Genomic DNA, 27,329 nt, shown 5'->3' on the forward strand with positions numbered 1-27,329 from the left:
CTTTTCATTTTACACAAGATATTAACAGTTGTCTTCTGGGTGAAAGTCCACTCAGACTAGTCTCCGGACAAATCTTTATTCTTTATTCTACTTCTGCGGACTTCCTCCTTATCTTCTGTCATAATTACTGTGGCCACTAGAGGTCGCAGTCTTGCGATAAATGTAAATATGAGTCAAATAAAATGTTTGCTCAAATGACCTAGATGGTAGTCTTTCGGAGGTGGACAGTCTGGAAATTCCATAAACTCAGCAAATTTTCATCCACAGCTGTTTTGAGATTATTAGTTGTTGAGCATAACAAGATGAACAGTCGAAGGCACAAATTCTGCAGTCGGGAAGAATCACAGAGGATGAGGAAACAAAAAGATGACGTAACTAAAAAAGTGTCAGTCAAACCTCAAATGGCAGAAAACAATATGGAGGATATGATATGACGTTGGTTACACTCTGCTCATTGCTACAGTAGGTTTCCCTCTCTTCAGTGGAAGTTTGAGTAACAAATATACACCATGATTTATTCACAATATTTTGGATGTTTGGACTTTTTTCAGATTTTTTTTTCTTGTGTTTTGTTTTACCGTGTCCACTCAAAAAGTGAAAATGCATATAAAAATAGGTTGATGGAAACACACTTACAGCTTTGATTTTCTAAGCGTGCCACATTAGCTTGTATAACCTCTTGTCACAGGGAGCACGACTTGTAACCATTGCATTTTAGAAAAGGAAAGACACACTATTTCAAAAGAAAGTGGAGAGATTCCAGAAAACTGTGGCAGAACATTTGTGTGGAGAAAATTTGGACTTTTTCTTGTTTCCCATCCCAATAATTTTCTAATGACCTCTTAGTCACATTTTATGAATCGCTGATTTACTGGATGTGAGAGGAAGCTTTTTCAGACATACTACAGTACAGACGACATTACGTCCAGACTGAGGCCTGTGTATTTTTCAATATATTTCCGACAAATTCCTGTTGTTGCTTCGCAAACATAAAACAAAACACTTGTAAGGGAGTAGATGATCACCACCCCACACCCCCAGAATTTCACTTGAGACAGGGACACTGCACCTCACTAAACGCTTCTGCTATCATTTAATTTGAATATAGTACAAAGACTTAAAACAGACACACACACTGTGTCTCTCCCTCAGACACACATACACACACAAACACTCAAGTTGATTAGCAGGGCTCCTGTGAGTGCGTGTCACATTTTAGTGGAAAATTACAGCTCTTTCAACAATTCCTCAGTCGGAATCCCATTCTAAAGTGGATTTTATCTGCAAATCACAATTATTTTGTTCATGCTCTGTTTTAATGGGCACACCCGCTGGGCTGAAGAAGACACTTCTCTATTCATAAATGTATTACTGCTGGGGAATCATTAACTTATTGTTAGCGGCGCGACTGATGGCTTATTGACATGACAACATTCAACCAACACTTTTGTCTTTAAGCCGTACATCCATATCAGTGAAACAATGTCATCTACCCCATTTTCACCAATCCCCTTGTGTGTTTGAGCTTAGTGGAAGGCTTTTCAGTGACCGGGTAAGAAAAAAAAAGTACCCAGCGAGAGATAAGTGTAGGCTGGGTTTCTGGAAAGTCTGAAGAGGTTTTCTTTATGATGAGGAATAAGAAAAACAAAAGCACCAGATGCCACAGTAAATGGGACACAAGGGTGTGAGATGATGTTAGACAGAAATCACTGTTTGCTGAGAACGACACACTACTTCTGTTTGAGTCAACTCAAGAGAACAGCGATAAAAGCCCAAACGGTGGCAAAATAGAGCCGGGACGATAAATTCGGATGTGTGAATTATCTGAGAAGCAAAGCTCCATCTGATATTTATGGCAGGAGATGCAGGAGAGTCATAGTCAGACAGTTTGCACAGATGGTGGCCATCCTTGGTCAACATTCAAATAAAAACGGAATGAGCGTCTCCCTCTGTGTCCAGCTCCTTTCTCTGTGAATGCAGACGCAGATAAAAGGAGGGGGTGTTAAAGTGTTTAAGTAGGCAGAAGTCGTAAAGGAGAAAAAAGCAGAATCGCTTTTCACTGCTTGTGCAATCCTTTCTGCCTTGTTGAACTTTATTAAATTCTGTCGTTCTCTCCTTCCCGTCTGGCTCTCTTTGTCAGCTTCTTCTCATGCGTAACTCTGTTTTTTTTTTTTTTTTTACTGAGGTGTTGCGGAGGGCATTCAGTCTGAAAGAATGTGTTGGTGATAATCATCCCATGGTGTACCAATAAGAATCCCACTGAGATGAATCATGTCAAAAATCTGGGGTGAGTGGGGTTACTGAAAGTCGACCGCTTCTTGTTCAGAAAATGAGTTAGTTTGGCTTTCTGTCAAGTAAAATGCGCTGAGGGCTCTTTTCACACTGCAGGTCTTAGCCCAGTTTCAGGGCAGTTCATGAAATAATCACAAAATTTAATCTATTAGACTCATGCACATGGACAAGTTCCATTTTTTCATGACAGTCATCTTCATCTTTTCCTCAACCTAACCAAGTAGTTTTGGTGCCTAACCCTAATCAAAGTGTGACTGTCACCTGAAATGTCTCTCAGCTAGCTTTATTTTGAAAGTCTAACCAGATGTTGCATATTTATTATTGTTAACTTGACTGCAAAATGAGAACAATGGACATGCAGACGTCAAAAATCCAATTGAGATATATTAGCTTAAAAGTGTCAATTTTTTGTCCATGTACACAAATTCTTTGGAGTTCGTGACTAAGTCTGTAACTGGGTCTGTGTGCTTGACTGAGTGATTGTTCTCAGTGTATCTGACATCAATATGAATTCACAACAGTGTTGAAAAGGCACTAAGGCCAAAATATCCTCCTGCTATACAGGATGAAGCTGTGACTAAACTGAGACTTGATCAAAAATAATAATAATGTGACTTCTTCCATGTTCCACAGACTGTGAACATAACGTCAGTATACTAATGTGAAAGTGAACTAAAGATAGGTAGAAAAATCTGGGCATTTTTGGTCTTAATGTCACATGTAGGAGTTGAGCAAATGTGATTTTAATCGACAACAAAATGTCAAGAAGGTCACAATCTGGCGAAACATGCAGGAGCATTTGGCTGCTGTTAGGGAGAAATCATTTGCTTAAATATGAAGCAAGTCACTTGAGATATCACATCGTAGCAACTTTATATCTTTTGCTTTTAGCTTTAGCTTTTGTTGCCTAAACTGAAGAACATTTAGAACACCGCTCTCCCAACACAGTATCATGGCAGTTTGTGCACCAACTGGCGTGATACTGGGTTGCACAGTGATAAAGCCCTGCATGGCCAGCATCCCCCTGACATCATACATCACAAACCATGTGACCGACAAAAACAAAAAAACAAACAAAAAAAAATCCCAACAGCATTTACATTTCAGTCTAAACACATTTGACAAAACAAACTTTTTTTAGTCAATTCTTAAGCATTTTGATATTGTGGACCCAAAACAGACACACATTATGACAGGAATCACAGAGACATTAAGAGAGAGAGGAATTATTTGTAGTGAATTAAAGCACATCATTAAACAATCCTTCGTGTTGCCTTTGAGGTGTCTTGACTGCAGTTTGAGGAGTTCAGATGTCTGTGTAAATTGCTGCCTCTCTTTCTTTCTTTCTTTCTTTCTTTCTTTCTTTCTTTCTTTCTTTCTTTCTTTCTTTCTTTCTTTCTTTCTTTCTTTCTAAGAGACAAGTTTGGTCTTGAAGTATGTCTGTAGTCTGGCCATTCATTAGAGCAGCTATGAAAGCCGGGCTAATGGATATGAAAGCCCAATCAATTGTCCAGGAAAGGGAGATTAGGGAGGGATGAGTCACCATATTCCTCCCTCTTGACAACCATGTCATGCCTTACAGCTTCTCCAGAGACATGGCTGATTGATGCCTATCTTTCATCAGTCCAGCTTTAATCTGACATTCCACGTGTTTTATAATCATATCAGCATCAGAAAATCTATATCACATCAGCCTATCTATCCCTGTTCCCCACCTGTGGAGCAGAATATACTTTTACTTATATAAAAAGAAAAAAGAAAAAACTGACAAAGCTGACAGTCGTGAGAGTCACGTCCTTATCTATTGATCACATTCTAACAGAAAGAAATAAATAAAAAAACAATTGAGAGGAGATGAAGACGAAGCGTAAGAAAAGGCTGTTCCGTAAAACAAACAGTGATTGTGAAGTGACATTCTGGGAAGAAGTGGCAGGCTCTCTCCTGGTGCCGGCCAAACAAACAAACAGAGGAGCGAGACAAAGTGCAATCACTGACCTTTGTTCAAAGAAGCCATCTAATCTGTTTCCACTTTACTTAATTAGAAAAAGCAGAGGGATTTTTAATGTGCACAGTGTTAATGGGAAACAGCTCACAGGTGCTAATTAAAAAGAAAAAAAAAACCCTGATCTCTTTGGTAACTTTGAGTCCATTAATCTATATATTCATCCATCACAAACTTGGCAAACTTATCTCTGATTATGTGTACACTGTTTTTAAAGCCAAAGAACAACCCAAATAAGAAAAAAAAAAAAATCACATTTGCTTAAGTATTCATGAATAAATGAATGTTTATTCACCAAATGTATACACGCTTATGCACCATGAAATATACAGCGTCTGGCCTTTGTCAAACCTGAGAGCTCTCTAATTTAAAGTCCCCACTGAAGGCTGTACAGCGATTAACCACTGCTTTACAGGTTCAACAGAGGTACCATGTGTGCCCTTGAGGTGGCAAATACATTCATTTCCTCTTAGACTTTGACTGCTACAAGGAGCTGCCAAAACAGTGTTTGATGTCATGTAATCCAGGAAGTGTCTGATGGAAGGCAGGAGGTGGCCAACATGAATATCAACTAAAAATCATGCATATGCCACAAGGTTTCATACTAAAAAATATAAAACTGCTTTGTAAACACTTCCAGGTAAAGTTTGGCTGGAGAAGTTTCAATGTGTATGAGCACATGCACACACACACTCACATGTATGATTTAAAGTATGTCTATATAGTACTCAATGTAAGGTATTACCCTGTACTGAGAACATGCCTGTTGATGAATGACTACCCACAAATCTGTGCTCTTCCCAGTTCACTTCTACAGATTTAGAGATTTAAACACATCAACAGTTTGAAATTGTCCTTGGAAAGGTGTTTAGATGTCACTTTTACAGTTACCCATACCTAAAGGCATCATAACAGTTACATAAATACAGTAGTGTAGCATAACTTAGTACATTTACCAGTACATTTACTTATACTGTGCTCTCGTACTCGAGTTACTTACTTTAATCTCATGTTTTCGGGTCAGATATTGTACTTTTTTGCTCCACTTTATATTTATCTGGCATTGTTCTGTAACTAGTTTTTGCAGACTAAGATTTAAATAACGTACAGTAGCTATAATCATCTTATGTGTTTAAATAGTTAGAAATAGCTCTGCCTTGAGAGACAACAAGATTGAAATTCTGCTTACACATTAACACATTAGTAATAATAATCCAATATCATAATGTCCAGTGATCTAACAATAACAGGGGTCATCTTGCGTGATGAATACTTTTACTTCTGATACTTGAAGTGCTTGAAGATACAACTTCTGTGTGTACTTTAAGACCCAGAGAACTTACTTACATTTTACTATGAATGAGTGGATTCTACACAAGAGCATTAGTTTCAGCCAAAGACTTCTGTTATTTTAATTGATCAATTTCTCCCTTATTTCTTCCCTCTGTGGTGTTCACACTGTTGGAAAAAGGTGAAAAATGTCAAAAATGTTTTGTTAATGTTCAGTCCAAGAAGATAGTCTGAAACAATGACGCTGAGATCTTTGCATTCTGTGTGATATAAGACCCAGTAGCTGATGAGCTCAAGCTCATGCAATGCACCCTTAACCACATTAAAGCCCCTCTCGTATGGGCAGTGTGTGGTCTGCTCTCAGGGACGGCAGGGGATGCAGGAAACAAATTAGCTTTCTTGACCTTGGCCCAAGTTTCCCTTCCACCCTTCACCCCTCCTCCTCCCTGCCCTTCATCTGGCCACTTCAAGGGTCAGCTGGATGACAACACGCCTCTGTTGTCCTCCACAGTGGGGATATATTCAGATGAGAAGCTCATATAGGCCTGACGTGCATCGTGGGAAATGAGGTTTATGAGTTCAGCTTATATATATGAGGTCAACTGGAGCTGGATGTGGACAAAATGATTACCGGTCGAACAAATGTCAGGTTTATGATGCGGAGCAAAAAGAGCAATTTGCAAGTTGGAAATATAGGAAGGGTTAAAAAAAAAAGAGGTTTGACATTTTTTTTTGAGTTTCTGCAGTTTAAGCAAAATGAAACAAGCTCAAACAAGGGTTAATATGAGGCTAGAGATCAAGACAGCTAAATTTCAGCATGGGATTAAACAGTGAAATCACTGTTAGAAGGAACATTTCCTGACAACATGAAGCAGTAACTTTTTTAGCCTTTTTTAGACTCTCAGTCTCAAGGTCAAGATTGCTGTCCCACACACACACGCACGCACGCACGCACGCACACACGCACGCACGCACGCACATACACACACGCACGCGCGCACACACACACGCACACACACCGAGTTAACCCCGTAAACAAAAAGCAGGTTTTTGTAACATGTTAATAAGTTTAAAATCTTAAAAGAAATGTAATTTTCACTGCCATGGCGGCCTCTGCCCGAACCTAAAATGAGAGACCTTTGGCTGCGGGAGTGAAAAGAATCCTTTCAATGATAGATATTGGATTGTAACACCAACAGGCAAATCTAATTCTCCCAGTTCACGCGAAAGCACGTCTTTGTGCATCAGTGTTCAGCCTGAGAGCAAAAATAACCTGGGGTGTCCTGGGGAGGGAAGTAGCAGCACTATATTAATGCTCATGCTCTTCATTGATCTATGAGGACTCCTTAATCTTGCGGGCAGCTTCCTCCTACGTATATTTCATAATGTGATACATTGTGCATCGATATCACTGGTAAGGGCCTATGCTTTCTCATGCTGGCTCACAGCATTTATTGATCCCAGAGTGAAGTAAACATGTCTTTAACACATGGGCCTGTCACTCCTCACAGACATAACAAAATTGTCAAGCCACGGTCCTCACTATTACAAGCTGAAATGATGACAGGAATCAATAGTTAACATGACAAGATATCATCTGCAATGTTGATAACTGTTTAGAGGGAAAGTGGGGAGGTTAAAAAAGGCACCTCGGCGTGGTTAAAGGAAAGCGAACATGTTTGAGACACATGTTTATTGCTCACCACCTTAAACTCTCTGCGCTGGGATTATTTATTTGCTGTATGATTCAACTGGTGTTCTGGGAATGGATGACAAAAAAATTCATACAGTAAAATGACTCAGGAGCATGGCTTTGGCAGTGTACCAAATTGACCATATCCTTATGACTAAACGGTAGCTTAAACCAGAGTAATTTCCTCTGTATTTTCTGCAGTCAGCCATGTAAAAAATGATTATAGGTGTGAGCTTTGAGTTCAGCCAGTATGGGTTTCTGAGAGACAAAGCTGCTGGATCCTGGCTGCCAGCAGCTGTTTTGTTTTTGCAGTCTTTGAGCTAATATTCTCTATTTTTTTCCAAGACAAAATACAGTATGCACTGAGACTGATTATTGTTAGATCTAGGCCATTTTAGTTTCTCATACTGATCATAAAGACTTATTTTCATCTTTTATGAAAAAAGGACACTGACGTAGTATATCAATTACCAGTTCGTTAACTGTCCTAGGTGGTTGATTTGATTGGTTGTGGCAGCTGGTGACTCTGTTGTCCCTTAATAACATGAATTTGATGCTTGACGAAGGTCCACGACCAAAGTTCTTTATCTGTAATAAACTTAGTGACAGTAGTTCACAACGTGGTCTCTCAGGTGTATTTTAAGACAACACCTAGAATGTCAAAGTATGAGAAATGCAAGAATATTAAAACTTCTGCCCTCTTGAGTGGGATAAAAGCCGCATTTAGACCTTGACTTAAAACGCTCAGCTGAAACCAGGAATAAGAAATCAAAGCACTAAATGCAACAATGTGCACGAAATAGTGAGTTTAAAGAAGCTTATATGTGGATGGAAAGAGAAGCTGATATCAATAAAGTTTCCAGACCAATGCCAGAGTCTGAAATAAGTCATGTAAACTGGAGGGTAAACCATAAGCCACCAGTTGCTGATGACAATGGTGTGTGTGTGTGTGTGTGTGTGTGTGTGTGTGTGTGTGTGTGTGTGTGTGTGTGTGTGTGTGTGTGTGTGTGTGTGTGCGTGTGTGCGTGTGCGCGCGCGTTTAGATTCCTCTAAAGTGAGATCACATGGCCGGCAGTCTGAGACCAGACAGTAGGAAGTGAAAGTGCTACTGCAGCCACAACACAGGTCAGATCTCAAACATGGTTTTCCGCTGTACAGTGCAATCACTCTTCTCGTTTTACTCACAAAACTGCCGGAGATATTTGAAGACCAAGGACAGAGGATGAGCCCCGGCTTTAATGATGTAACAAGAAGACCACGAGGAGGAATTAGAAACTGTGAACATACACTTTTAGTTAAGATCCGGCATGAGGAACGACAAGAGGCAAGAGGAGTTTCCTTGAATAACCACCACTTGTGCTGTTATGTCAACAAAAATAGTACAAATTTCCATTATACATAGAAAGTGTAGCAGAGAACGTTTATAGCATGTATCATTTTAGTGATGATTTGTATTTTCAGTTTTTAAAATGCAATAACATATTTAAGTATTACCAATGTCAGCGTCAGTGTAATGAACTTGTTTGTTCTCATTTGTTTGTGTTATAAAAATACAAGCACTTGACGCTGCGCTCACTGTTGCATTAGAAGCCCTTATTTTTTTCCGCAGTTTAATGAGCTGAACCTTGGAAGTGTTTGGGAGATAAAAGGGACACACGACGGGTTACTCAGTTTGATTTTATTTTGACATCAAGCGAGAGAGAGAAGAGCAAACGTGAGGTTTGACAAAGACAGTGGCAGATGTGGAAGTGTGAAAAATAAAGCAAAAGGGGGATAGCTATTTGTGTGCAATGAAGACAGACATAAAAAACAGCCTCGCACTGAGATAGTTGCTCTAAATGAAATACCTGGAGATTGCATGTTGCTTTGCATTTGCAGGGGTATTCAATTTTAATTAGGGTTTTGGAGACATCTTTTATCAGACTGTCACTAGTCTCTCTCTCTCTCTCTCTCTCTCTCTCTCTCTCTCTCTCTCTCTCTCTCCCCTACCCTCCAATACCCCCCTCTCTCAAACACCCACACCCACATCCTCTTATCCCAACATTTGAAAATGCAAATACACAGCCACAAGAGAAAAAAAAAAAAAGAAGAAAGACCTAAAAATGAAGAAGACAAAAAAGATTTTATGGAATAGTACAACAATTTGTCAGATGCTCGCATTATCAAAAGCAATGAATTGGGGACAAAACCATCGTCCCATTTCATTTTGGAGAAAAAACCATTACCTCTACTTTTTAATTGCATTTTCTTTGGGGCAAAGGTGATAATTAATTTTGCTCAGGGAGACACACATGAACCAGTAACAATAATATATAAAAAAAAGTTAAATAGTATTCTTGCCTTCAGTCCCAGAGTAACTACTTGAATTCTAATGTGCTAAGTCTATGAAAGCATACTGTGGGACAGGATAAAAGCAAGTAATACATCCTAATCTGTCGCATTGTGTACGGACAAATGCATGCTTATCCTGACTTTAAGTGACTTCATGATTTAAAAGAGAAGAGAGAGAAAATACCAAACCCCTTGTGGATTCCTTGTAAATTAACAGTTTGATGTCTTACAGTGTTACTTTCAAGTCATCAGGAGCACAAACAAACTGAATTATTTTCAGAAAAGCACCAGTACGCGTCATCATTTCCCTCAGAGGGTCCTTTCCTCACGTGAATTCATTTTATATGATGATTAAATTCATGTCAACTTTATTAAACAAATGAAAACATCAGTGGCGTTTACCCTCAATACATCCCTTGACGTTGTTAGAGCAATTTGAATCGTTATAATTAGAAGCTCTGAAGCTGAACTAAAGCGCATACTTAAAAAAAAAAAAAGTGTCAACATAACCGTAAAACAAAGGCAAGTTCCCGCTATAAAATGCCCCCCCCCCCCTGCCCCAGCACCCCCCCCCCCCCCCCCCACTCTTTATGTGTGTGGTGTGGTGGTTAGCCTGTCTCCCTCTCTTCATTCCCGGCCCTCTTCCATTGTTAGTCACCTTGTTTATTGGCTGGAGCAGCCGTGGCGTACTGGACATCATCTGAAACTACAAACGACAGGATGCAATAAGCTGGAGAATAGCAGCAATCTGAGGAAAGTTCTCCATTCACCAGAGCTCCCTAACTCTCTGTCTTCTTATCCTGGGCAGAAAATAAAAAAATCAATACAGGCTCACAGGGCTTGATAAAAGTGCTGGACAGGGAGAGAAGCAATGCTGGATATAGTAAATTAAAGTGATCAAAATTTTCCAGTCGACTCAGCCCACAGCCTACATAAACTAACAACCCTGTCTCCACAACTGTCCGTCATCCTCTTCCACCCACCGTCTTCATTCTCTCCTTCAACTTTATTTCAGTCTTTCCATTACACCGTTTTTCCATGCCATTCTTTTTTCTCTTTTTTTGTTTTTCAATTGTTTAATACTGATGTAAACATTTAACATTATTAGTTAATGGAACAAAATAAAGGTTTCATTTTTCGTGTTGGACTTTGACAACTGCAACAACTGCAAAACACCAACTCGACAAATAACTCCAAGTGGAGGTGCAATGGGTGCACTTAAGGATTGTGATCTGCTAGATCCAACATGTAAACCATGACATACAAAAATAAATAAATAAATACTGCTTTAATACTTTAATTGAATTTTTGGCTGCTTGTGGGAAGCACAAGATGCACACATAACATTAGCATATCGTTTCATCATTAACTTATTATAGTGAGAGTGTTAGCAAACATTTTTTGGGACTTTGCTATTGTCAGCCTCAAACATTATCCACCGTCCTTTAACTCTGTTTTGGTCACCAAAATCTGAGGGAAAAATGTGGCTCTTTCGCAGCTAAATGCTTCACTATGTTCACGGGCTCGTCACTAACATTTTCAGTCTGCCGCATGGTGCTGCAGGTAGAGCACAGGGGGCTTATGTTATATTCGCCATTTTGCTGAAAACAGCTGCCTGCTGCTGCTGAATGAATCAAAAAAATACGCTGAAAAGCGCTAAAACTAAAACACGCTAATGCTCTCTAGAGCTGAACTAACTTGTCACTTTGAGCGCCTGTCACATTACACGTAGTCATGTTCACACTGCTGCTTTTAAAATATTGATTAGTGCAGCATCAAGTATAAATAATGGAGGCAAATTACACCTTGGTAGCCAAGACGACGGGTCGTCCCGCTCTCACAGCAGAGGTATTGCTAATGTTAGCGCTCCTCAAAATTAAGACCATAAATCCTGTTGCTACTCGTGAAAATTAGTGTGTTGCTACCTTCCTGCCCTCCCATCCCTGAAAGGAATAAAAGTGTTGGATTTTTTTTTTATTCTACCTTCCACTCCTTTTACCATCTATCATTGCAAGAACACTTGAAGTATTATATACTCCAGCTTCCTTGTTTTCCTTTGTGCTATAAAGCAATACAGTCAGTTTTCCATCAAAAGCTAACTCTGTAGCTCACAATGTAAACTGTGCGGTGGAAATCCTCGTTTGTTTATGTGAGCCATGTTAATAATATCTCAAAATAAATGTTTAATGTAATACTATGCAGCCAGTAATTTGTGAATGGGCCCAGAAGTTGATAGATCACCACAGCTAATGCACTGCAATACATGCCTTCACCTACACTGTTAGAAGTGTGTCCGACCACACATACACTAATTCAATTACAGTAATGCCGGCAGCAGCTGACTCACTCTGCTAACACACACACCCAATGCCAGCCCTGCACTGGGCCCCTTTGGCACCTTGTCCACCTAACAGTAAGAAGGGATTAATAGGGATTGGCCAATCCAGTCCAGTCTCATGGTGGTGTGTGTTTACCACAGAGCGAAGCTGACGTGCCAGCTCAACACTGATAAGTGCAATTTGACGGCTGTGCTGTACTGAGTGGGAAAATGTTCCATCCCTTCTTCAATCACTGTCTTATTTTTATATCAAGATTGTGATGTTTTTTGACGGATTTCAGAGGATTTGCCCTGCAGGTTGCGGTCATCTTTAACATAATTTCATGCATTGCCCAGTATCGTTTGTGGCTGAAACATGAACTAAATCTAATAAATTAATCGCTAAAAAGTATTTATATTTGAATAATGTGATAACTTGTAAAAGTCACCAAAACTATTCACTGAGGCTAACATGTGGCAAACAGAACGCACATACCAACCGCAACTGACACCCAAGCTGCTTAACCTGACCTCTGCTGTGTGTGTGTGTGTGTGTGTGTGTGTGTGTGTGTGTGTGTGTGTGTGTGTGTGTGTGTGTGTGTCTCTTCCTGTACGTGTCAATGTGACAGTGGATGTGTGTGTCTGGGATCAGCTCAAAAGAAACACCATCCACTCGGGCGATCATTTGCTGTGGCCCTATATCCTGTTGACCTGTTGACAGCCTTGGGTCACTTAAATCCAGCCGTAACCCTGAGCAACACGTGCATGTCCATTAGCTCATAGCACAACATGACTTTCCAGGGACAAGGGACCCGCCACAGCCTTCGGTCAAAAATTTGCACAGTCCATTCATTTTTCTCGTCAAATAGCTTTATAATTTTTTTTTTTTTTTTTTTAGGAATGCATTTGTTTATTTAAACGGGACAGGAAGTGTGGAAAGATGCAAGTCAACAGATTACAAGTCAAATGCACTTCAAAGGAGGATTAGCACAGGATCCTGTTTATCTATGCGTCTTATTAATCTTCTGTTAGCCATGCAGATCCTGATGGTCAAACTCTGCCTGTCTGTTTCTATATTTATCTATTTTAATCTCTTTATAAAGCAAAAGGATTCCAATTACAAATGCCACAAGAGTCAATCCAATTGAAAAACAGTTGGCAGTCCAGTGTTTAACACTTAAAACCTTAAGAAAAGATTACAGAGGGGCCATCGCGTGCATATTCGAAATGCAATGACTTAAATGCATCACTCTGAAACTATTTGCCTAAGTGTTTCTGTCAGAGTTGTGCAACAGCCACTTAATGTCAGGTCTTTACTGTATGCTGCGGAGTAGTTCAGACAATCAGCCACAAACCTTCTGAAGCCAAGCAACAGTGGATACAGGAAACCTGTATCTGATGAGGATTACTACATTTAGGAATAGGAAAATAGTGTGCGCAGTGAATTGTGTACTGTCAAATAAACCTAAAACATTTTAGAAATCATAAGCGTATCCCAGAAGGCTCTTTGAGATCAATATGAGCTTTGTTTGCTGTAATATTTCTTTCTCGTGCTCCAACACATGATGTTAGTCTGCGGTCTTGTGCATGCACAGTCCGCAGCAGGTTCCTCTGAAGCTTGGCTCATCCTTACGAGGCGTGATCGATGAGTACATTGCCATGTAAACACACACATCCGTACCTCCCCTATGCATTGTACACACACCCAAACATGCACGTGCACACACACACACACATGCACCAAGCTTGATTTTGAAGGGTCCTTAATCACAACTAAGCAATTGACTGATCAATGACAGATATGAGGAACAACTGTGGAATGCTAACAGGACTGCATTTGCTTTTATCAGTTTCTTTACTTCAGCCCATTTTTATCACAGATTATATTTCTCTCAGTGTTAACAGGCTCCAAGCCCCACCGAGGTATTAATTAAAATCTAAATACTAAATATTGATTGATACGTTATCAGGGCATAGCAGTTGGTCCGCAGGCTATTGATCCAGCCTGTGATGTATTATCATATTTAAGAAAAATCATTTTGCGTGATTATACGGGGTAATGGATTTTTAGCGAGGGGTGTAATTCTTTTTTTTGTATCGTGTTTGTTATGTGGAAGGTGGAGCAGATTTCTCAATTGCATTCGGAGATCACTGATATCCTTGGTACTGCACCCCCACGAGTCCCCCACGCACCCACCCACCCTTTTCAACCCTGCGTGGCCTGTGAGGGGCTAAAGCTTGTGTAAGAGAACGATCCCCGCTCTTGTCATTGGGAATAATGGGTACTGGGATTACCTCTTTAATCACAACAAAGATTAACAGATGGTATGAGAACAGTTATTAGTAAACATCTTGCACTCATCAAATCAATAAGATGATTTGTAATCAGGCTGTCGGTGCAAGTGAAAAGGGAGCTGGGGCTGTTCCCAGTGAAAGATCCTGGCAATCAGAGGCTAGTGTGTAGCAATTACCTCTCCACAAAATAGGTGCTCTTCCTCCACTGGCTGGCAGTCCTCCAAAACACACGCCAGACTGATAGCAACATAGGGCATTAACACGGCAAAACACAAAACACTGCACGGGTAACCTTGTATTTGATCGGGTGTTAGGTTGCTCCGTGATTTCATTTCACTTTGTGCCTTTTAATTTGGTGGATCTTGCCGTGTACTTGAGGGAAAAAATCTAAATGTTTACACATGCTGTCTCTCACTACAAAAGACCGTGTAGCTCATTAGCGGGTTACCATAAATAAGTCAGTGTAGGGACAAAGAGGGAAGAGCATAGAAACTATACAGAGAAGGGTTCACTGTGCAAATATTTCTCCCTGGAGACGAAGAGAGACAGAGGAAGGCTGAGGGACTGCAGACATGTACCGCTGCATCCTCGACTGTACATGGGGGAATGCAAAATCTGTTTAAAGGAAACTTGACTCCACAGCAATCAAGACCTTTTGTTTCTTCGCCTTTCAAAGCTTTGTTTCTTGTACAAGCCATATTTTTCTAACAATAACTTTATCGTCCACTCACAAGCTCAAAAATAGTGTTTTTTCTTTGTTTTTGAGTCACGTTGCACGCAGGTGTCTGTAAAAATCTGTAAAATTGTCCTGTAGTTCATGAATTTTTGTGTTTATTTTAAAATGTGTGTGTTTTCTTTTCTCCACATTCCATTATTATAATCGTGTTTCATGTATTATATCACATTATGCTTGTTTCCTGTCTCACAAAAGCATACAGCACATTTTATTTCATTTTGTTTTGCATGTTAAATGTAAAAAAAAGCTAATTCAGGCGAACAAAACATGATCATGCACAAACCAGTCACCTATTTCATTATTGATTCCACAACAAAAGTCTGAATCTGCCTTTTTTGTTTCATTTAGGGGCAAAACAATGTGGTTTTTACACCATCTCAGCTTGAGATACCTGACTAAATGGTATCAGTTTTGCTCTAATTGCTGCTCCTAAGCTCACAGGCCTTTTGCAATCGACCTCACCTCGTTCGCATTGTTGCATCTTTGTAGTTGGAACAGCGAGATCAGACTGATGCTCTAGAAGATAGCGTTGATTGAGAGCAAGCAGTCATTTTAGGAGCAAATGCAGAAAACACACGTCTGACCTTAGTGAGATGTTGCATTTGTTAAAGCCTGGCTGGCTTTAAATATCTGAGGAACCTTGTGAATACTGAACCTTATTCTCTTAATCTTTTGTTTTCTGTCTTTTCTTCCTTTTAGATGGCATCAAGCACTCTCACAAGCTCGTACAGGCATGCACTTACACCCGCCTGCTCACACTCACACTTTTAACAGCAGCCTAATCACTACAAAGGACATAGCTAAGTACTGTACATTTACCAGTATGCTAACTTTCACTGGCTTTGAATCATGATGCGACATGTACAATCTATCTCTGCCCCCTCTACTGAGACACACATGTAAACTTACACACACCTCTACACTGTCAGTAAGACAGTGTAGAAATGCACTTACCAAGATTAAGGAAGGCAAATGGTGCCAAAACAATGGCAGTATGAAGTAACTGATGCTGTTTAAAAATTCAAAGGCCTCTATTGAACAGACAATGTGGCACACATATCACTGGGCCACAGATCCCTGCAGCCCACTGGGCTGGCTGCTGGTTGCTTTCAGGCACATGCACAGTACAACCATCTCTGCCCCCAGCAACACATTAGGACCACCATGCAAATACAGAGAAGGCTCTCTGACCCCCAGTTGCACTGACAGAAGGAATCTAAAATTGATCTGAAGCACATTTCACCTGTGTTTAGTCCTAAGACATTTCATGAAACGCACACACACACACACACACACACACACACACACACACACACACACACACACACACACACACACACACACACACACACACACACACACAGACATACACACTTGCAATCACCATAACTGCAGACAGAGACACACAGGCACCTCCTTCCTCCCACACAGACACATACACACACCCACAGTCACTTGTCGAGTGGCTAATATCTTCCCAAGGTCAAACCTGACAAGGAATTCCAATGAGATTAAGTGTCATCAGTGCGACTTTAGCCCCTTTCTGCTCATTGTTCTTGGAAATGGCATTAGAGCCACAGATGACCAAGGCCTTGGAGCGGTAAAACCTCTTACTTTCCTGTGTGGGCCAAGTTGATATGTGAGATATTTGATACAGGGCCTCCAATTCTAACATCAAAATGTAATAATGTTCTTACAAATATCTATATCTAGGAGGTTTAGGCCAATATATTGGTCTGCAAGACTAATAAATATCAGATATCAGCAGACAGTGTTATTCACTTCTGACTGTGACAGAATTTTATTTGACTTGCTTTCAACTGTTTAAAATGTCTCTGTTGATTCTTTATTCATGAGTCACAGGATTTCTCAGCTATAGATTAATAGATTCATCCTTTATTTAAGAGCTGCTAACACTGTAACAGATTCAGTATTTTGGCATTCACTCAGGAGTTTTAAGGTCCCAAGAAAAACTAGTCTGGACTATAGAAGCAGTAGTTGGAGTCAAAATTTAAATGCACTGTATATACAGTTAATATTCATATTAGGCAGGTCTCCACATATTTCTGTCAGTACGAGGCAGTGTTTGAGTCTGGCAGATAATCGGAAGGTGTTTTGTTTGTAAGCTCTTCTAGTGAAGCACAAGCCTCGTCAATGTGTCAGCCAGCATTTGGTGCGTAGCCTTTCACACTGAATTTGACACATAGTCCTTTGGTGGCAGCAATGAGCATTTTGTCATCTCCTCTTGAGTGCCAACTCGATGTCCAATTACACCCCGGCTACTAATTTAATTACAGTAGCAGAAGAAATTGGTTGATTCAATTCATTTCAATTAGGCCTGCTTGGACCAGTCAGATCAAATTTTACTCATCTCAGGTACGAACTCCCTGTCACATTTTATCTCAGCTTGCCTCAGTTGAAGCCAGATAAGCAGGTCGTGATATGATAACTGAAAATGTATGGTTGAGTTCCCTGATGTCTGATGGAAAAAAACGAGTTCACGGATCACACGGATTCAAATGCCTCCTAATCTCTGACACTGAGATAAACATGAGAGTAAAACACTTCACATTCAGTGCAGGATCACAGCCAGTTGCCACTTAGTAGAGTCCCAGCTACAATAGCAATTACTTATACATGATATCCACAATTATGTATCAAATTGTGCATGCATGTGCGTGCATGTGTTTTACATGTCCCGCTAATGGACGTGTAGCGCAGAGCAAAGCTAGAAAACATGTCATGAAAAAAAAAAACACTCTTGTATCAAGTCATTCAGACAAGCGGCTGCTATAGTTTCGCTCAGAGTCTAATACTACTGCACACACTTAGAGTGGCTCCCTCCTGAATAGTTTCACCAGCGCTTTACTAAAAAGACCCTTGATACACGAGCCAACATTAACAAGTAACCCATGCCAACATTAACATCTCTAAAAACAATGTTCATCCTATTTTAAATGATACAATAAAGCTTTCTTACATTAGGATTCAACCACAGTGTCAGTATAAGAACAGAGAATTATAGGAATATTATTAGAATAGACCAGCACAAGAAAATGAAAATAATTATTACCTTAAATTTACCGTCTGAACTTAGTAATACTTAGTAATACTGATTGGACCCATAAGGCACTACCATAATATGTAGCGCATGCCACCATAATCTTTACGATGGTAGTTATACAATAGTGATCCTATTATATATTTAAAATGACGCTAACATAAGACAAAACCCCAAGTTTAGTGACAGAATAGAACAAATAATATAAGAGATTATAATGATAGATTAGCATAGAAAAAATATATGTGATCATTTCAAACTCTATCTGTACTGTTGAAACTATCTCTATGTCTTAATCGGAATATAATAGAAGTATTAAGGTGTTAAAACTTATAACTAAGGTCACTAAAAAGAATCACTTTGACCTCTTACTTTGAAATGAAGTGTTAAAGTAATCTTAGAGTAAAACCATAGGAAGTATGAATTTGACTGAATGTAATACTCACAGAGACAGTCACAGTCTGTGAGTATTATAGTCATAAAAGATAAAGTAATGGCAGTACATACTAATAAGCTCATTATAAACCAAATAAGGGACTTATCTAGCTGGAATGTTTTAGAAATTTGTGTAATAGTGACTTGTCTTCAGGGCTAGTGTTGTTATGATCAGCCAATAGCAGAAAAAAGTTACATCTCGTCTCTGATTGGTGCAGGTGGAAGCCTCAGCAGTATGCCATAGGCTGCCATAGGCAGCTACAGTAGCCTGCGGTGTGTGTAAATGCGTCTTGGCACCAGTTGCGGCGGCGCAAAGACGTCTGATTGGATACTGACGCAAGGCACGCAGATATTCAGATAGCTCAACTTTAACGGTCTAATCACATGCGTTACAATCCAAGCATGAAATATCGCGCTCTTACATCCTCGTATTTCACGGTGTCTAATGCTTAACTTCACTTCTTATTGTACAGTGACGCAGAGCGACAGCAAAAGAATACATTCAAACTGCGAGCGTCATTTACCTCTTGGCGTCTCCCTCACGGTCCGGCCTCCCTTCCCGGTATCCGCAGTGAAAGATAACCTGACGGCAGACTGCAGAGTGTGAGAGAGAGGCAGAGGAGTTCTTACACAAGTCAGCCGGTGCAGTTTATGATGCAGAGAGGGCCACCGTAGAAGCCAAGTAGCCTTTTTCTTACCTTGCGACACAGATCCAGAGGGGGTGAAATGGGTAAAAATGGTTGTTTGGGTGATTACACGTTTCTTCTCTCCCACCCTCTCTCCATCCCTCGCCCCCACCCCTCCCCCCCTCCCCTCCCTCCTCCCCTCCACTCTCTCGGTGAATATGGAGAGTGGCCCCCGCTGTAATAGCCGCTACGGGGCTCCAACTATGCAGCAAAACAGCCCGTGCTTTCAGGTTAAAAGACACCTCTGAGGCGCATCCGGTATCTGCTGCATCATAAAACAAGCGTGCCATTCTATTTTTCCACTGCTGTCAAAATTAAAGAGCTGTCTATTTGGTGTTATGTGGCATTCAGCTCTTCCAACAGTCATTTTAATGGTTCCATAGGGGGGTGGACCTTTTTCTTCCTGTCATATCAGTTAGAGGAAATTATGGGATTGGTCTGGAGGCAGAGTGGAAGTTTATGTGGAGCCGAAAATCAGACAGGAAACCTTTCTGTCAATCAAAAATTTCGCATCAAATTAATGACTTTCCCAGAAGTGCGAGCTGTTTGGCAATCCTGATCACACTGGATCTCCCATCCTCCCTCCTTCTGTATGTGTGTGCGCACGCACGCGCGCGCGTGTGGCCTATACCGGATTAAATGGCACGTCGTCTTAAATGGCACCTTGCCTCGTTTCCCCTCTCCTTTCATCATCAGCAAAATAAAGATTAGGCCTACAGAGGAGATTGTAAAAGCTCTCCTTTTGAGGCGCAGGGATCTTCATTCCTCCGCCTTTGTGATGATATTGATGATGATGATGGCCAAGTGGACAGTTTGATTTTTGTGTGGCGAGCTAGTTATAAAGAATCAATATTATATCAAGGGGGTAACTTCGGTGATAAAGGACTTCAGCCACTCTGGCTATTCATCATAAGTCTGTAGCAAGCAGATAGGTCAAAAGAAATTATATTGCTCTAAAGAGTGTGTCTCCTTATCTCTCAGTACCAGGGGAGTGGAGGACACGCCGATCGATACAGTAGCTGCTGTATACTCCTTGCAATTATCAATAGCTGATTTTGTCTTCCTGGGGCTGCATCTATTAATACCAGATAATAACAGCCTTTTGGACATAACTTCTAGGCGGATGATGGAGGGAGAAGGAGAGGAAGAAGAAGGAGAAAATAAAGAAAGTTTGTTCACAGGACGACCTTGTTGTCAACAGATTTGTCTCTCATATGAGGCGGACACAGAGGAATAGACAAGTCAAACCGACAAGAGGGAGAGGGAGGGGGAAGCGCTAACTGAGCCCCCTCCAACTGAAAAAAAGCTCAGGATCTATCAAGTAAAATGCTTTCTAATTTCTTTAGAAATATACGTTAACATACGCCATATGTTCAGCATTGTTTTGCTAGCTTACTGTTTGTTAGAGCACGCAATTATTTATATTAAAGACACCTATCTTATGCAGTTAATATGAAAAAAAAAATAACAGCTTTACGTTCTTCTTAAATCCTGTTTATCAATAAAAATGACGCGCATTTCCTCCCTCTTATTTACATGCCAGCCGGCCTCGCACATCTTAATCCTTTCAATCCTTTCCTCATTAATGTGACCCCATGCATCCAGAGATTTTAATGCAAATGGAAATGAGCGAAAAAAAGGGTTAATGTGTTTATTCGGTAACACGAGGAGCTGGCATCCCTGCGCAACGTCGTTTCTCTTTTCGCCTCTTTTCACTTTGAGCATGTGTTAGAAGAGAGAGGAAAAACAGCAGTGAGAATTATCTTTATATGGCATTTGAAATAGATCATACAGTCTTACAGGGCGCTACAAAATAATCTTTATTTTTTATTTTTACTGTAAATCACCAGGGTGTGATTACTGTCAGCAGATGACAAACTACATGTCCAGTGGTTGCCACCGTGCGTAAAATGTCCATAAACTAGAAATAAAGTTAACATAAAGGTAGGAGGTTGTGATGGAGAGCCTACCTTGGAACCACAAAATCGCCGCTCTCATAAAAATAATAAATAATAAATAAATACTCTGCTAGATTAATATGACAGGCTGGCTGTTACAGGCGGCGGGAGAAAGAGCTGTGAGATATTATATGATGGGAGGTCAAATCTGGGTGTTCACACTGGAGTCTGAGGACGATCCATTGAACAGTAACGTGGTGGTACATCCTAGTGGTGGCTGAAAGCAATGGGCTGAACCTCTGCTTGGGGGTTAACTCTCACACACAGCGCAGTCCCCCACATACGGAGCCATGCCCAACGCCGAGAGACCGACAGTGCTAGTGGGCTGCCAGAAGATAACTTCAAAGTTGGCTTCGATATGAGCCCGCAAGCCGACTGAAGGAAAGACACTGACTGATGCTTTTATCCGGAAAACAAGCGGCGTTTGAGTGTTTTGGCCATCAAATATCCAGAAAAAAGACACTTTTGGAGAGCGCACCGAAGCGAGGGCGCAACCGGGAGCTAAAACACGGCGAGAGGAGGAGAACAGGGGGAACTTCATCGCCATCAGAAACACTGAAGCGACTTGTCTTTAAGCGGGACAAATGAGGTTTTTGATCACATTGACATTGGTGTTGTAGCTGAGAGGAGGACTGTTGCAAATCGTGGTGCCGCTTTCTCGGAAGACGCGCGTCAAAGTTTGGAGAGCGGAGCTGCGCCATTAGAAAAAAAAAACTGGTAACAATTTATCGCTATTGTCAAGAACTTTGCTCGTCCCGTCTACTTTCCGGTCATCGATGTCCGTGTAGCAAGTCAAACGTCAGCTACTTTACCGGAAAGATGTCCATCATGAGAAAACTTTAAAGCCCCGAAACATCTCAGACTGTAAACATCGCTTCATTTGAGTCCAATTCAGAAGGAGGTGCGTGTTCAACCTCGGCACACACACTCATACAAAAAGTTACCGAGAGAGAAAGTTCGAGAACTGAGCCAAGCTCTCGAGATAAGACTTCATGAGAAAGACGCGTTCTGAAGTTCTGAGCTAAAAGTGGGATCATGAAGGTCAGAATGATGAAGATGAGAGATACTTCGAGAAGAAACGCGGCGGTGAATCCTCAGCACTTGTGAGTCAGTGCGCTTCGTGCAAGGAGGGGACAAAAAAAGAGCCTGACGTTTCCCTGTTGAAGACCCCCCCGTGAGCTGGGCATAACAACAGATTTGGTGTGCTGTGTTGTGTTGTTTGGGGAGGCTGGATAGTAAAGAGAAAAGAGAGGGATAAAGTCTGAGAGTGAAGCGGCTAATTGCTTAGTCCGTCCCTCATTACCATATCCAATGCGCGTCCGCTGGACTCCAGCCAATCCTCCCCACCTTCACACGGTGCCATTAATCGCGAGGCATTATTCACTATCATAATTATTATACCGACATGCGCAATCCAACGCACAGCAACAGCAGCGACGGCAGCAGCACCGGCTAATTTCAGAATTTTTTTTTCTGTCTCCCCTCTCCGCTACCAGACTATTTGCGAACTTTTTTCTGTGTGTTGATTCATTCGCTCTTCGCTGATGTATCTGCAAAACGCAGAGACATCTCGGAGCGCAAAATCAGAAGCATCGCCAGCACTGACGCCAGCAGCATGTCCCGACGCAAGCAAGCCAAGCCGCAGCACCTCAAGTCGGACGAGGATCCCGCACTAGCCGGGGTGGTTTCCGAGCACGGTGAGTGGACGCTATCAACTGAGGTCTCTTCTCCAGGTCTTCATTTCAAACAGACAACTTCCTCCTCACAGCTCTGCTCTGCGCTGTGTCTGCGCCTCACTCTGCTTTAGGAGCTTTTTAACTCCTTTCTTTAAGTTTGACCTTTACTGAGAACACGTTTGGATTTATTTGGATTATTGTTGGCTTTCCGATGAGATTATTTTTTTTCTTTATAGATACGATAAATTGTAATAAATCCATTCTGATACAGTTTTTAGGTCAGAAGTCGTTCCTAAGTTGACAGGGAAGTGCACGGTTGTCGTTGCAGAAGTTGTGTTTTATTTCAAAACATCAGTTTGACCTGCATCTCGCTCAGGCTGCATGCACTGTTTCGGCTGTTGGCTGAATTTTCAGATGAATATAACTAATGCAACTATCCATTTGCAACAGTTTACACTTGCAGCATTTATATTACGTGCTGAGGGCCTTTTTGAAAGACCCGTTTGGAAATATTTATTTGAATACCTTCCTGTATATCGAATACCGGAGCTGTTTTCTTAAATACCTCTTTGAAATCTTATACAGTTGACTTTGTATGTGCATGCGCGCACACTAAAATGCACGCGCAAACGTGCAATATGAGAAGTTGAAAATTATTTCACATTCTTTCACAGAGGTGTAAAATTCTTTAATCCGCGGATTTATAAGTAATTCATGCAACTAATGTATATTTCAGACTAGAAAAAAGAAAACGTTAAATTTTGTTTTTACTGTTTATCCTGCATTAGTGCCTTTTGTCCCTGAGCGCCTGTCTAGCTCTGCGAAGAGCAAAATGCGGACTCTGTTGCAGGTCGAAGCCTTGTTTTGTTATGGAAATGTTTTTGTTTACCCCCTCACATAAATTTAGCACACTTGATTTGTTCGCTTGTGCTCACAATGTCGACAAGATCGGTTGACAGAGCTCGTCCTCGCTGTGGAAAAAAAAAAAAAAAAAGGTTCATTGAGGTTTTATTCTGTAGACTCAGGCTTTTGCGCAATAAAACCACCATTGTAGAGCTAAAGTCACATTTTAAGCATGGCGTAATGCTGGAGGAATTATATTCACAACATGACAATTGTAGGAATATTATTCATCTTGCTTTATACTCCAAAAATCTAAGTGATTGTTTTTAAATTTACAATCTTTTTGTTGTATTTTTAATGGCTGTAATTTACAAAGGCAGTGCATGTAGAAGAAAATCAGATTTTATCTATTAGGATTAAAATCAACTAATTTAGTAATTTGTATATAACTTAAATATACACCCTTTACCAATAACAATGCAGTTTTTAGTATATAATTCATCACATTTCGTGGTGTTCACTGTGAAAGGTGTATTTCTTTTTGGGTATCCATAAACCTGGCTGCTCCTAACAAATCACTGCTTTTATTTATACCTCACTGTAGGCTCATGTTAGCCAGCACACACACCCAGTCACACACACACACACACACTCTTTGCAGGGCTTCTTTACAATAGAAATGCGTGATGTAATCTCTGGGGAGCAGCTCTCTTTGCATGGGGAAATGCTGGTGTGAGGGGGGGAATCAGGCTGATGACTCTGGGCTCTTTTGTCCGGTTTACGGTGTGTATTTTTCTAATTTCGGGGCGATTCACATTTGAACACAAACATTGTTTCTGCTTTAATGTCGAGGTCACCTTTCCCAGATTTTGGTCAGACATGAAATGTCCATCAGGTTGCTGTCCTGTAGGACCATGGCAAGAAACCGTCCTTTTCATGATGCGAAATTTACATGCCGGTAGAATTTCATTTAAAGATTATTCTTGCAATTTTTGAGACAGAAAACAGTCTAAAGACGGAGCCACCGACAGAGGAAATGCGTGTGGAATTAGAAAAAATGATGTCCTGGCTTCTGCTCTCCATTTTGACACACACCGTCCTGCATGGATGTGAAGCGTTAAAATAAAAACACACACGCAGCATCTACACCATTGTGCTTAAGACTGGAAGTGGCCGTGGAATGTTCTTGCCTGTCCTCGTTGGAGCACTATACTGGCTCGCTTGTTTTCAGGACAGACGTTGCAGTGAAACAGTCCCAAGCCTTTGGCAGAGCACAGTGAGCCCATACACACTTAGATAAACCCAATAATACCATGTCTCATCCAAAGCTACCTTACACACGAGCTACAAATGTCAGACTGTCAGTGCAGCATGATCGGATTCTCTGCTGCCTATTGCCGTGGTGCAGCTCGTGACGACACTATTGATCGCTGGCCTTGACAAATCATTGCATATAATGTCGAAGGAATTCAAAAGTTCCAATTGTCAGCTGCTGCTTGATTTAGACTTTAAATCCATATATGTTGGGCTCGTGGCAAAGAGAAAGTCAAGCATTCAAATTGTGCCCAAGGACACACATTCTGTCCGTGGCGCATTTCAAGAAAATAGCCATCAAACAAGGAATTAACCAACACACTAAGCAGCTTGACTGTAAACCTCACCTTGTGTGTTCATGTTTTTCCAAGTCTTCAGTTTGATCTGACCCTGTTTTGGTGTGAATTTCTCTCACTGTTGTCCACTGCCGCTCAGCGAGGACCTCTTTAATGTGCTGCATCCCTGGAAAGATGAAAAACTAAAATCAAGTGCCAACAAGCTTGTCTGGCATTTCATCTCCCCTTTAGGCCTTCCGGACACTTTCCCCCTGGGGGCATGGGGGGTTGTGTGTGTGTGTGTGTGTGTGTGTGTTTGTGTGTGTGTGTGTGTGTGTGTGTGTGTGTGTGTGTGTGTGTGTGTGTGTGTGTGTGTGTGTGTGTGTGTGTGTGTGTGTGTGTATGTTGGGATGGGGAGAGGAGAGGAGAGGTGGGGGGAGTCTGCTTAGGAGTGCTTTTATAAAGCTTGCTGACTTAACCTTTGTCCAGCCCCGGCCAGCCAGGTCCTCCTGCTTGATGTCAAGCTCCTTGTACAATTAGAGCATGTGTGCCGTTGACCTTGGCAGCACAGCTTACTCGTGTCCTCGAAAGTGTGAACAGCGACGGGCTTTTCATCCCGCCACCGCTTCCTCTGCATCCAGTGCCTCTGAAGGTGTGCATGTGGGAGGCCGTGGCACACATATTGCATATGAACACACTTGTGCTTACTCCTATTTAGAGGAACTTCCAATGGTAAATTTGCCCAGCTATGCACGGGGATGTATAGGATCGATTTCAACCAAGAAAAGGAAATTTTATCAATGTTATTGGTTATAAAAGTAATGGTTTCTACATCTGAGGGGTCATCTCAGGAAAGGCATGCTGGTCGTGCTTTCAGTGAACAGGTGGACGACTACAAGTGTGGTTTCAGTTTTCATTTTCGATCCTTTATTCACACACATATTCACATTTATTCAATGTCAAAATCTTTATTGGAGGCTCAAAAGCACACACCAACGTTTTCTCTCCTCTGTAACCTAATGTTTAAGGCAGGAATGTACATAGTTATGAGGTGCAAAAAATATAATATAGTGAGGAAATCCCTGCTGACAGTGACAACATGGTTCCCCTGCAGTGGGGCTTTGTTTGGCTTTTGTTTTAATCCCCTCTCACCATTGGGTGCAGGCCTCTGGACCACCCACATAGTTGTGCCAAAGATGTCTTCAAGAAGGCACTCAAATATGGCAGTGTCTTAATTACTACTCAGCTCTGAAAACACACACGAACAAGTAAGATCCTGATTGAGAGGAAGGACTAGTCAGGAGAGAGTAGGACTATTTAACATTTGACTAAACAGCAGATTTGGGGGGATTTGAGAGAAAGCTAACACGCCATCGACTGAAAAGGTACATCATTTTCTGATCTTTTTTTTTTCTTTCTTTTTGTAAATGGCTTTGGCTTGTTTAGATGATTTTTTTCACTGATTTATTCACAAAGTAGAGTCATGGATGGAGATTTCGACAGCTGTGGTGTTTCTGTTTGTTCTACATGGTGCTTTGCTTTTAGGTTGAACCAGTTTTCTTCTTCGGAAATTAGTCATCTCACCCTCTAAATTTAAAAGGAGCTGAAGTAAAGAGCTCCATGTAAAAAGACAGAATCTAATAAATATGTCTTTGGCCTGCTGAGGATGAGCGACCATTAGATCCTAAAGCCACGTCCTCATCTCGAGCTGTTCCGTATATCCACACCCAGAGACAGAGAGCCGTCTTGACGGGAGACGCAGTCATCTGGACAGAGTGCCGTCATTGAATACTGTATTGCAAATGCTTACACAAACAAATCGTTAATGTTTTGGCTGCTCCACATCTGCAGGCAATGACAAAGGCCTCTCTGTTAGTGCAGATATGACTGTACCACTCTGCAGTAGGGCTGACCAGGCCGATGACATGCGCACACACACACACACACACACACACACACACACACACACACACACACACACACACACACACACACACACACACACACACACACACACACACACACACACAGCTGTGCTGAGGACGCTCAAGCCTCTGCAGGTCAGAGGATGCATGGGATCATCCGAGGAGACCTTTATGTGCTCATGGACAAGACATTACTGTCC

The 27,329-nt window shown here is 41.2% G+C and overlaps 1 protein-coding gene and 1 long non-coding RNA gene across 3 annotated transcripts in view; one reads left to right on the forward strand and one right to left on the reverse strand.

The window, feature by feature from the left end:
- LOC139334322 (uncharacterized) overlaps nucleotides 1-19,345 on the reverse strand; it is a 50,771-nt gene extending 31,426 nt beyond the window's left edge. Inside the window, exons 1-2 of one of the 2 annotated variants that reach the window (XR_011602374.1) lie at nucleotides 19,151-19,345; nucleotides 18,977-19,046 (exon numbers count right to left, since the gene is read on the reverse strand). This is a non-coding gene — a long non-coding RNA (uncharacterized lncRNA). The remainder of the gene's footprint in view (nucleotides 1-18,976; nucleotides 19,047-19,150) is intronic. The other variant, XR_011602373.1, reaches the window with a different exon arrangement.
- Nucleotides 19,346-21,380: 2,035 nt separating this feature from the next.
- Nucleotides 21,381-27,329, forward strand: part of sall3a (spalt-like transcription factor 3a) — a 16,427-nt gene continuing 10,478 nt past the window's right edge. Inside the window, exon 1 of the mRNA XM_070967119.1 lies at nucleotides 21,381-22,793. Coding sequence (XP_070823220.1) covers nucleotides 22,712-22,793 — 82 coding nt within the window. The 5' untranslated portion in view covers nucleotides 21,381-22,711. The remainder of the gene's footprint in view (nucleotides 22,794-27,329) is intronic.

Source organism: Chaetodon trifascialis, chromosome 7, assembly GCF_039877785.1.
Source record: "Chaetodon trifascialis isolate fChaTrf1 chromosome 7, fChaTrf1.hap1, whole genome shotgun sequence".
NCBI classification, from domain to species: Eukaryota; Metazoa; Chordata; class Actinopteri; order Chaetodontiformes; family Chaetodontidae; genus Chaetodon; species Chaetodon trifascialis.